At 39.9% G+C, this 12,376-nt stretch overlaps 1 protein-coding gene across 7 annotated transcripts in view; it reads right to left on the minus strand.

Moving 5' to 3' along the window:
• Positions 1 to 12,376, minus strand: part of LOC142064168 (ephrin type-B receptor 5) — a 315,634-nt gene that overhangs the window by 265,448 nt on the left and 37,810 nt on the right. For 5 of the 7 annotated variants that reach the window (XM_075108808.1, XM_075108801.1, XM_075108816.1 and 2 more), the window contains 2 exons: positions 4,657 to 4,812; positions 1,939 to 2,277 (listed from right to left, as the gene is read on the minus strand). The exons of 1 other annotated variant lie outside the window; for it this stretch is intronic. In XM_075108808.1, the coding sequence (XP_074964909.1) occupies positions 1,939 to 2,277; positions 4,657 to 4,812 (495 nt within the window). The remainder of the gene's footprint in view (positions 1 to 1,938; positions 2,278 to 4,656; positions 4,813 to 12,376) is intronic. One more of the 7 variants, XM_075108841.1, reaches the window with a different exon arrangement.

The following is a 12,376-nucleotide window of genomic DNA, read 5'->3' on the forward strand; positions in this document are numbered from 1 at the left end:
CAGTGCCTGTCAGAAAATGTTTCAAAGGGAAGAAACAGACATTGTCAAATCCCTGGCATCTGCTAACAGCAGGAAATTGCTTGGGGTGCATATATATTACCTTTCTTTCCACATAATAGAAGCAGAAATTATGTGATTGAACCAAGATCATGATGCCACATCTGGTTTTGTGGCATTTGTCTTGAGCTTTACCAAAGTCTGTTTCTGCAGGGATTGCCACAACTACACTATGGAATCTCATTAGGGATTTCTTAGAGTCTGCCATTTACACATCTCTGAATGTTTACAGACATTTTCTGTCACTCAGTTCAAATTGTTCCCCCTCTTTCTCCTCTTCATCACATTACTCCTCACTTTATCCTCTTAAACAAGCCAAGTACAATTCCTCTCCATACCAGCTTATACATGCTTGTAAAGAACAACATATGCCTAGTCTCTTATTGTTGACATTTAGCAGAACTGTATGTCTGTACGCATGTGGCTCTCTCCAGCTCCAGTTCTTGTGTATGATATTTTAGAGTTGTCTGGACAGGGTGCTGGGCCATCTTGTCTGGACTGTGCTCTTCCTAGAAAGGTTGGACTAGATGACCCCTGAGGTCCCTTCTAACCTGTGATTCTGTGAGTCTGTGATTTACAGAAAATCAAAATTTGCTTGGTGCTGCTCTCTATTTTCCTCCATGTATATATGCCTTCCATATGCTATCCATCAGTCTGACCACTCTTCAACACTTTAATCTCTTCTTTCCTTTGACTGCCCACGCAAGCCATTAGTACTTTAGTTTAGTCATCCCTGCGGTTTAGTTCTTAGTTACAAGGACCACAACACCTTTGATACATCTGTACAACACATTTTAATATTTCCACCATGTAAAAGGCAAAAATAAATAATCTTTGCTTGCCATTGACAGGAGAATAATATTCCAAGCCCACTTTTCAGAACAGCAAGGTTGAAAAGGCAAGAACAAGGCAGAAGAAAATACATGGCATGTGAAAGAACCCACAGTAATTTCAGTAAAATAGGAATGGTGATTCTGCTTCTGGATCCTTTGTCAAAATTCCGTTTTATACCTGTCCCGGAATTGTAAAAAACTGTAGTTTTCATATACTTTCATGACACACAGGACTGCACAGGATTAACACATGCTATCCCAGGGTCATGTATATTTAGGTGATGAGTAAATATCATTGTATACATTCTTTCTTGTCATACAGCGCCTATCTGTGTCTTTAATCGTATCTTCATCTTTAGACAGTGCGTATCTGTCTCTCTATTTTCCACTTCCTTAGTTTGCTATGCAGCAAGGCAAAGGTGGACAGATTTGATGAAACACTCAATACCACTTGTTAAAGTGCACTGCAGTATGAACTGAAATGAGGTGGTGTATAGGAACAAGAAAGGATGGAAAAACAGAGTATCTCAAAACACAGAAAGACAAAAAAGAAAAGTGAACAGGTAAAAAATGCTAGAAAGTGATTGAAGTATAAGAAGATGAACAGAAGAGTAGGAGATAAGTTGAAGAGGAAATGAAGAAATGTTCTCTAAGAGCTGCTGTGGCAAGCTGATGCTCACAAAATCCCTATCAAACCCTGACTGTGTCCCCTGTCTTGCTCAATGAACCAACATGCTTTGTCTGACCCACAGAACTGTATCTCCCATTGCCATCTCCAGGGCACCTTCTGCCCCAGCAACACTTCTCCATATAGAACCACATCAGCTGCTAAACTCAGTTTTTCTTCAAAGAGGGAATGAAGGAAAGCATATTCAGACAAAGCAGGAATGAGAAGGGCAGAAGTGAAATCATGGAACTAGCAGGGCAAGACAAAAAAAGGCACAACACACAAGTAAGAAGAGGAAACTCCAGGATTCAAAAGATGAAAGCAAATCAAATGAGAGACATAAATGTAAATTTTCAGACTCAGATGCAGGGGTCTCCTCACCTGACTGGCTGGTGCTAACATTGATGGTGGCATAGTGGGGTGTTTCTGAACTCAATTCAGTCACCAAGTTGACAGCCTGGATCTCAAAGGTGTACTGCACACGAGTCAAGAGGTTGGAGACTTGCACGCGGCTTTCTGTCAGGCCTACTTGGCGTGGTTCAAATTGTATGCTGTCCCCACAGCGCACACATGGCCCTGAGGACCCTGATGGGCATACTTTGCAGATGACGTTGAAGAAAACATCCTTGCGGCCACCCAGGTCCTTGGGGAGGCGCCAGGTCAGGAGCACATTGGAGCCAACAATTTCATAGCTAAGGTCACGGGGAGCAGAGGGGATGCCTAGAAGACATAATGAGAGATCAAAATCTCATGAAAGAATGGGAGAGAGGTGGCAGAGGAGAGAAGACAAAGCAGGGGGAAAAGAACAGAAGAACAAGTTGCCTTTTCTTCTCACTCTTCCCTGGTTCTTTGTCTGAAAAAGGCTAGAGAAAAACACATTCTTTGCCACATCAAACATAGACTTATATACACGAAGGAGCAACTGTACTACCACATTCTAGAGAAAGAAAATGAACAAGAATTAACAAGAAGGATCTTTGTTTCAAGGGTGTGACTTTTACTTTTCCATAAAAAGCAGCCAGTGTTTAGGGAAAATCCAAGCCTTTGAAATTTAGATTTTGCACCAGCTTAGATATTTTTTAAAGTTTTTTTAGATTTAACTTTTTTATTTTAACTTTTAAAAATTATCTATTTTAATATATTTCCTACAAATATTATTTACTATATTAACTGTATATTTATATTTGCATATAATTATATAAAATATTTACTTATATATATTTTATAATTGAAATATTGTTATATTTTTAAAAATTAACTAAATTAAATTTTAACTTTTTAGATTAAGATTTGTCTCTACCGAGACCTCTAATTCCCTCCTTTGGCACCTCATATCTCTGAACTGTCTTCAGTTAGCCTGTTCCATCTATTGCAGGAACTGAACACCACTTTCCCTATGATTATTCCTGCTGCCAGCCAGATTCCTGAATGGCATCAGGAGTAAACTCTCACAGCTGAAAAAATTGCTCATTCTATACATCCAACACTTTCCCTGCTGGAACAGAGACAGTGAAGAAAAGGAGGAAAATGCAGAGGGCGAGAAGATGGCATGGGAATGAGAATGGGACAAGACACTGGAGCTCACTGAAAAGCTCAGGCAGGGAAAAATAAGTAGCAGTGTTGCACTGCTAAACCTAGGCATAGCCACAAAGCAAGGCTGGAAGGGCAGGGACAGAGAGGCTAAGCTTAGTAACAGGAAGGGGCAAGGGAAACATGACTTACAGAACATTTCCCTCTGAAGACTTTAATGAAATCCAGGAATCCTCATTCTCATGATTACTGTATAGTCAACAAATATTGATGAAAACTATGGGCAAGCCTTAGCCTCTGTCTAATGCTGCTTAATATAAAGGATGACACCCTCTATTAGTACAGGTGGATGAGGTTTTTGTGGGAGATCTCTCCGGCTGCAGTCTAGTTCGTTGCTGGACCATCTCAGTATTTCCAATAGCTCTATTTCCTTGGGGACTCACATTTCCAGTGTTGTTAAAAAAAATAAATTATGCTGAAAAATTGCACACAGAAGACTGTTCAAAAATGTATTACTGACAAGATGAAGCATTTGTACATCAGGAAACGTCAGAATTGAATTTTCTTTTGTGATCTTAACTGGGCCACTCAGCATTTGCATTGTAGTATAGTATTTAACTGCATGACCACATACTAGTTTCCCCTAAGGACTGTTATCACAGTCAATGCAAAGGATAGGCAACTGCTCAGGAAAAATAATCCCTGTGAAGTAAAGATTGCTTGATGCTGCTGAAGATGGGCTCTGTGCAGTATAGGAAGCAAGGGATTACAGAAAAAAACCACAATCACATTTCCTAATTTCTGAGTGTTTAACTTCAGAGCCATAAAGTGTTTCCAAGATACTTTAGGAAGTTAATTTTTTTCCCTGTCGCTTCCACAAAATTCAAGGGTGATGTTTCATATATTATTTAAACTAAATTTTTTAATGCTAATCACTAACCCTACTTCATTTTCTGCCTCTAATGATTTTTTCTTGACCTATTAATGTTCATAATCAATCACTCTAAGAAGTCATAACCGATGAGAACAACAGATAAGCCAATGAAAAAATTAATTATTTTCCCATACATAAAATTTGCAGAATTTTAATTCTGTGCAGTGAATATGGTCTTCACACTTCCAGTAATAAAGGGAAGAAAATATTGGTTAACTCCTTCAATGAACAATGTTTACCTGTGTATGAAATGACTTTAGCATTTCACAGGAAATTAGTATATTATTCTCTCATTAAAAATTGCACCTTATGCATACATGCAATGGACTTATTTAAGGCTCCATGAGTCATCTAAAATTTTACAATTTCATTTCTGAGCATCTAGTATTGCAACACTCCAGTATTCTCAAAACTCAGTTTCACCAATGTATCAACATTGTAAAAAGCATGTGGGAACACTTCTGCCTTCTCATCTACATTCAGTGAGGGAATATATCCTGTAGCCAACTGGAGGAGCAAAGGGAAGTGTTGAGTTATTTCAGAAGGCATGAGAAGAGGTGAACTGCAACTCCCCTGAATCATTCAGACTCATTAACTGCACTTTTTGCTTTCAAACACTCCATCCGAATACTTACCAGTGCAGGGAGCATCAGAACTGTCCAAAGCAGATCGATAGTAGTGGTTCTGACATGCACATTCACTGGAACCTGGCAGTGGAGCGTGGCTGTGGGCAGGGCATAGATGGCAGGGGTCATCTCCCACAGATACTTTAAAGAAACCAAGGGGACAGGCTAAGAGGAGGAAAATGAGAGAGGCAAAAGCAGAAAACTCATTAATTCAGATTCCAGAAACAATGCAATGCTATTTACATTAGCTCATGCTGCTGCTGTAGGGAGAAGTTATTACATAGAGTAACTACCACTGGTTTTGTTGCTTTATGGAGCATGCATTGTTAAAGTTACAATTTCAAAACAGTTTATTATATACAATAGGTTTTTAAACTGATTCACTGGCAAATGAAAGAAAACCCGTCCAGAGACAGCTTTGGCCATCTGAAATAATTGTCTTCTCATTTCTCACTCAAAGAGCTTTAGCATTAGAAAAGCCAAAAAGCATTGTCATGTGATCTGACTGGGAATAGCCATAACAGTTACAGGTATTATCCACACCTCCTTCTCCCCACTCAACACAGCCACAAAAATGGATTTTTTTCTGTTGCTTTCAACAGTTTCATTGCTTAAAGTAATATAAGCTACCATGGCTGATTTTGCATCAAAATTAGAAGGCGGCACTCAGATTGGCAGCCCTATTGTTTTCCTGTAGGTCTGGAAACTTCTCAATAATGGATAAAAGCCTCTTAATTTAGTAAAATTTAATCTGCAAATGCATAGGAACACGCCTAGGCAGAAAACTGAAACAAGGATGGAAATCCACCCTAAAGGGAAAGAAAATAAAAAGATAATAACTTAACAATATGGGTGTATAGCACATTCTAGGTTTGGCAAAGATGCTATGCTGAATTACCTAACAGAAGGTGCTTGGATCTTACATTGAAGTGCTAGAATAAAGCTTTTACAATCTTTAGGTAAGCTTTATGTAAGTTTTCTAAAGCTAATTTTCTACATAAATAGATACAGCTCTTTTAGATTTTATGGACTAACAAGCTCAGATGAAAGTTCATTTGTGGACTGACATTTAGTTAGTTAACTTCACAATAAAGAACATTTACAGGGAATGGGAAACTATCAGATAGACCCCAGATGAATGTCAAAAGGCACAAGGGACACACTCAAGAGAAGAACTGTCCTAGTGATTACCATAAGCAGAACAATCCAAAGGATTGTGGATAGCAAGAAGTTATATAAAAAAAAAGAAAAATGTTTATGAGCATATTGTATACAGTTGTTAATTAGGGTATCTAATGAATGTTCCAAAATGGAACACCACACCAGAAGCTGCAGAATTAGCCCATCTCGTTATTACTTACTGCACTTACAGGTTTCCACCTCCAATAGCAATTACTTGGAAATGTTTTTAACCCAAATGCGTGCTGAGTAGCCACTGATGCATCAAATGATGCAACAAATAACTTCAGAAGAACAGAGTAGCTTGCTTATCTACTTCTCATGTGTGTTCAATTTGCTTTGCTTTGGGTTTTCAGAACCCAGTTTGTAGAATTTTTGATGTATACTGTGGGACTGCAGGTATGCACATCTTAACAAAGCTGAAAAGGTTATAGCTGCAGTCCAGACATAACAGCCAATAACATCTGTGGAATCCCATCAGCTTTCAACTTGTTACATTACTTCATCTACTCTGTCCTGGCTGCAGAGTAACCTCCAAATGCACTGTGGTAAGAGTGGTAAGTCCTGGGACAGGTCAGACCGTAAAAGGGACTTCAATAACTCTGAATGACATCTATTAGATAGGAGAACACCGATTCTTCCTAGCATTCAGAAAATTACAACATTCAGTGTGTGATACATTGCCATATGGAAAGGAAAGGGGAATAAGAGATTGTAATTTTGCATATGATGGATGATGGTAATAAAAGAGCAACTGCCTTTGCCTTCAGGCCTTTATCCAGCAGAAAGTCAAATTATACTCATATGGAAAGATCTGTCCCTAAGTTCTCCTGGACAAAAAAGTAGGTAAGATTTTGTCCATTTTATGAATTATATCCCTTTCATTCAGTTTAAGGCTCTGCTAAGAGCCACAGATGTAGAATATAATTTTCACATTTCTTTGCAAATGCACCTATACTGAAACTATAAGTATTATGAATTAGAAGTTCTAATCCAACTCACTGCATAGTCATTCAACCAAAATTTACCACTTTCAGGGATCTTCCTTTATTTGTTTCAAATTCGAGAAGGTTGGACTAAATGTGAACATCTTTGTTTTCTTACAAGTTATTTTATCTCAACCACTTTTTCTTGCATCAAACCCCTTCTCAAGCTTTTGTCAAGGCTTAGAACTAATGGACATTCATTCCACTTGTTAAAGTAGACACTGGAGAATGGTTCTTTTTCTTCATTTAGTACTAGGGCCTGAAATCAAGGGGGACATTGACCTTGCTGCTAGTCACAATAGTGAAAATGAACAGATAATGATAATGCCTGCAGTCAATGTGATGCTAAAGGAAATCTGTACAGGATACAGACTTTTCCCATGCAGTGCAAGAACATATTTACCCTACAAGGGTAGTGTTATTAGAATTCAGGTAGATTAATCTCTAGCCCAATTGCAAATCATATGGAAAGCTAGACAAAGCTGTGAGGGAAGAAGAATTTGTCTGCTATTTAGTAAATAGAATTTATTTTAAAATAAACATGGTTGTGTTAAAAATAAACGTTTATTTTTAACATGGTGCTTTGAGGTCTATTGGCAGCTTGCTGTTGAGCCTGGAGATGCAGGGATGAGAACTGCAGGGATGGCACACTGTTGATGAGTTAGACAAAGGTATTAAGCAAAAGTGCAGTGTTGTAGGTTTTATGTAATGGAATGAACATGCGAGTAGCACTGCCACCTCAGTAAAGAATGCCAGTTTCTATAAGGCAAAGCAAGTCTATTGCTTAAAAGGCCATGCAAGGTTTCATTAATGCTGTGGACAGTCACTCCAAGTGACCAGAATCATTCAAGAGCTGCTTACAAAAACCAGCCAACCAATCAACACAGCAAGAATACAAATCATTTTATAGAGACATGGTGTCTGCTGATGGATAACAATGTTATCTACTCATACCACAGATATAGTACAGTACTACAGAAACAACACTTTGGAAAAGGTACTCATAACAAATACTAGAGATCAAATACTTACAGCTGTTCTTTCGTATTTGCCTCACAAAATCTAATTTCTTCATCCCCGCACTGTGCCTGCCATAACAGCCTGCACCATATGCAAAGGCAGGTTACTGCTGTCTCACCTAGCACTGCCCAGTGTGCTACACTTTTTGTGCCGTCACATTTAGGTGCTTTCTTGCTATCTATTCTCTCTCTCACTCATTGAGGCAGCATCTATTCTTGAATGTCATCCCAGAACTGTAAAAGTCAGTGAATGAAGAATTGTTTATTTATGCTGAAGAGCAATGTCAGCATGAAAACAAGTGACTTCATGCTAAATTACAGGACTAAATAAGAATGCTTCCACCAACTAAAGCAGTAGGCTTCTGAGAAAAACTTCCAATACAAGCAGCAGACAAAAAAAAAAACCTACCACAATTAAGAAGGAACCTGGCCTGCTTCTGAAGTGATTTTGTGATACAGTTGCCGTTGAGAGGGAAGTAACAGACTTAATGTAAACATATCTCCCCTTCCAAATGTCTCCAGGTCCAATACTCCCTTGTCCTGTATTTAACATAAGCAGAGCGTGAAGCAGCCACATAGGCTCATTTATAAGCACTCCACTAAAGCTGAGTGATCTGGCAAATAAAATTCCACTGCAGCTGTTCCACCAACAAAACAGATTTCAGTCCTCACATGTTCATTCCCTTCTGGCAGAAGAGGTGGAATTTCTTTCATTTTGGCTATCAATGTTCCTCCTCAGTAACCAAAAGAAACAGATGAAAGAGCAGTACAAACAGCAAGTTAAAATCTCCATTGAGATATATCATTTCCCACCATTACTCAGCTCTGTGAGGTCACACCTGGAGTCCTGTGTCCAGTTCTGGGCTACCCAGTATAAGAGAGTCATGGACATACTGGAGAGAATCCAGCAAAGGGCCACAAAAATGATGAAGGCACTGGAGCATATCTCATAGGAGGAGAGGCTGAAAGAGCTAGGACTGTTCAGCCTGGAGAAGAGAAGGCTTGCAGGGATCTCCTCAGTGTGCACAAATACTTGAAGGGGAGATGCAGAGAGGACAGAGACAGGCTCTTTTCAGTGGTGCCCAGTGACAGGCCCAGAGGCTACGGGCACAAATTGAAACACAGGAGATTCCCTCTGAACACAAGGAAACAACACTTTTTACCATGGGGCGAGCAAGCACTGGAGCAGCTTACCCAGAGGGCTTATGGAGTCTCCCTCCTTGAAGAAATTAAAAAGTGGTCTGGATGTAGTCCTGCTGGAGGTGACCCTGCTTAAGCAGGGAGTGTTTGAGAAGATGTCCTCCAGAGATCTCTTCCAAGTTCAGCCATTCTGTGATTTCCCTTAAACATATGCAAATTAAAATATCTGGATCGATCCCTGTGTTTTTGGCTGCCCCACTGCCAGACCTTTTGCCACATACAGGATTGTGGGTATACAGAGAACAATGAATGGAAAGTTCTTGACACTAGACTATGTCTTGTTTGAGATGTTCAGAAGTGAAATGAGAATAGGCAGGTTTCCTCTGAGGAAGAAACCTGAGAAAAGAGTTTAAAGGAGACAGAGAAAAGTGTAATGAGAACCAGTAAGGAAGAGACTCACCTGCCCAGTTCAACTCACATGACAGAAAAGGCAGCCGAAGAACTATGGAGTGGAATCCATAGTAACTTAGGAGGAAAGATCTCTCTGCAATGATTATTTTTATATTGTTTAATGGAAAAAACTAAAGACTACACAAACCTATAATCTCATGCTGTTACTTCCAGGAGGGACAGCAGATACAGAGAAAGGATCATGCTTTGAAACTCTCATTCTGCTCCATGCTACTTCTACTTCCAGAAGAAAAAGAGCAAAATGAACTCATACAGCATATTGCAAGCAAAGATGATTTGCAGTGATTAAACATGATTCACATCTTCTCCGCCTTGCTAATGAAAAGACAATTGGAAAAAAATACTATAACCTAAAATTTGTAGTTACTCATATTTTACATTTGCAATTTTGGCCAATAAGGCTGGACTGACTACAGTAGATACTAACTTGCCTCCATGTAGCTAAAGAATGGCCTCCACAGGCAGTGACTGCAGCTATCACACACCTGCTTCCACCTAAACCTTGATCCCTACCTCTGCATCCAGTCAGAGAGCTGTCTTCATTCACCAGCACCTTTATCCCTTTCCAAAATTGCCTAAGATATGCTAGCTCACTGCACTCAGGACTTTGGCCCACAGATGGCAAAAATAATTTTTCCCATGACATGGAGCTTTTCCTGGCATTGCCTCAGTCCAGTCACTCTATAAATAGTATATCAAAGGTCAAGCTGGGAGGAAAAAGAAGAAAAATCGCCAGGCAATCTAAATAGGGAAAAGCCACTTCCTTCTATCCCAACAGTTACAGTGAGCCTAGGACTGTCTTTCCACACACAGACAGAATCCACCTCTCATTTGTTTTTGAAGGATTCCTTTTTTCACACCATGAGATTTTTCAGTTTTCATGTACGTTACACTTCTTAATGCAGATCATGGCATCATGTCCACTTGCCGTGGTCGTACAATCTCTGCAGATGACTACTGTGCTCACTGGAGACAGTCATAACAAATGCCCAAGCAGAAGCACACCCACCATCACCAGGACAAACATGTTTTGCTTTAGTGAACATTACCATTTCAGGGCCATCACAGAGAAAGCCTGAACAACAGCAGCTTCTCCTGAAACACCTCTACTGTGTGCCTGGAGAACAACTTCACACAAAACACCAACAGCAGTTAAGCCACAGGCCTTGTCACTGGAGATAGTATGACTTGATCATCCCCCAGGCACCAGTACTTTCCAAGAAAACACAGATTTAGCTGTCATTTCTTCACAATATCCAATGCAAGGACAGAGAGTTGCAGAGCTAGCATCTCAGGGGCAGAGCAATCTGCCACTTCCCATCAAGTTGAGGAGATGGCAGAGTTCAGAGTGCACAAGCACTTTTCTCTCAGCTTGTCTCAGTCATTTTTCATATCTTGGCACAGTGTCAGAATGCCATAACAGTTCAGCTGGGCACAGCTCATCTCAGAGACATTGACCGAATTTTCCTCAGCTCTATCCTACAATACTCACCCCTGTGTTCCCTGTATTTGCCTGACTCCTCGCTGGAAACAAGTACCACCTGGAAGGTCAGAGAAGCAGCTTCTGACAGACTTCTAAGAACAAGTAGTATCAAAACCAGCAGAGAAAAGTGCAGGAATCATGCAGTGTGGGGGGGAGGGGAATGAAGAAAATTAAAATGGTGAGGGGACAGACCAAGAACCAAAGAGGTTAAGGAAGAGGCGCTGAAAAGCTCACTTAGACAATAAGGGCAGAGAGAAAATACTCCAAGAGCAAAATGAAATACAGCAAGGGGAGAAAGACCAAGAAGGCAGTCAGAAACTTCAGCAGAACTTTTTGTACCCCCAGCAGTGTTTTTAGGGAATGTGATACAGGTGACACTGTCTTTTTGTACCTAGATAAGACTTGGAACTGAGCTGGGACACAGGAAGACATTTAGAAGGGCACAGAATTGCTCTCTTCTTGATTGAGACAAGTGATCTGTTTCTTATATGGGAGTTCTGCTCCAAGGTGTACTGTGAGGCAGCAAGAATGAATACTAGACGTGAAAGTATTGAAAATGAACAGTGTCAAAGCTGGCACTGGAGTTGAACTGGGAGGGATGAATGGACATAGCTGAATTTCAGGCCTAAGGAAAACTGGATGTGCAGAGCTACAGAGGGCCTCAAATGAGAATGACTCTGAGCAAAGCAGAATCAGCATGGAGTTTAAAAAAGATAACTGGTATGGGCCATGCCACTTAACTAGATAATGGGAGGCACTGTTAGAATAAGCCGTCAACTGAATCAGTTGGAAAGAGGGAAGGAGTCTGGCAGTTACAGAAGGCTGTAACTGATGGAAATTATTTAATAATTGATAAAATTGTAGAAATACAATTTAGATATAACTTTCTTATAATGCAAGAAAGATGGCATAATTAGCATGCAGAAGACACACTAGAAATGAAAAATCTAAGCAACTTTTAGATAAACCACCCTTTTTTTCCCTAGAAATAAGCCTATGACTAGCTTATGGTGACAGGAAGTGATTTCCCACTGGGGCAGGCTATTCTACAGTGACTGTTACTGTGTATCTTGCATTTTGTTCTGTACAGGGTGCAATCAGCCAGAGTTAGAAGCAAGGCATGCTGAAGCAATAGGGCCCTAAATTGATCTAGAGTTTCAGAGTCGCTACAACTGTTTAGGTGGGGAAGAGATAGTGGAAAATGAAAGAAGCATAAGGAGAGAAGAGTGTGGCTTTGGGTTTGTTTTTTTTTTAAACAGAAAAGGAGAGTACCAAATCAACTGGATAAATTAAGTGACTAAGAACTGTTTCCCGCTGAACTGTTAAGAGGATATCAGATGAGTAAGTGATTTTTAGGTAAAAAGAGTTGGAGCTGAAGCAATTATTAGCTACTTATATTTTGGGAGGACTGCCAGAGAATGGGCTGGGTGAAGAAAAAAAGGCAAAACAAG

The sequence above is a fragment of the Phalacrocorax aristotelis genome, chromosome 1 (assembly GCF_949628215.1).
Source record: "Phalacrocorax aristotelis chromosome 1, bGulAri2.1, whole genome shotgun sequence".
Classification (NCBI taxonomy): Eukaryota; Metazoa; Chordata; class Aves; order Suliformes; family Phalacrocoracidae; genus Phalacrocorax; species Phalacrocorax aristotelis.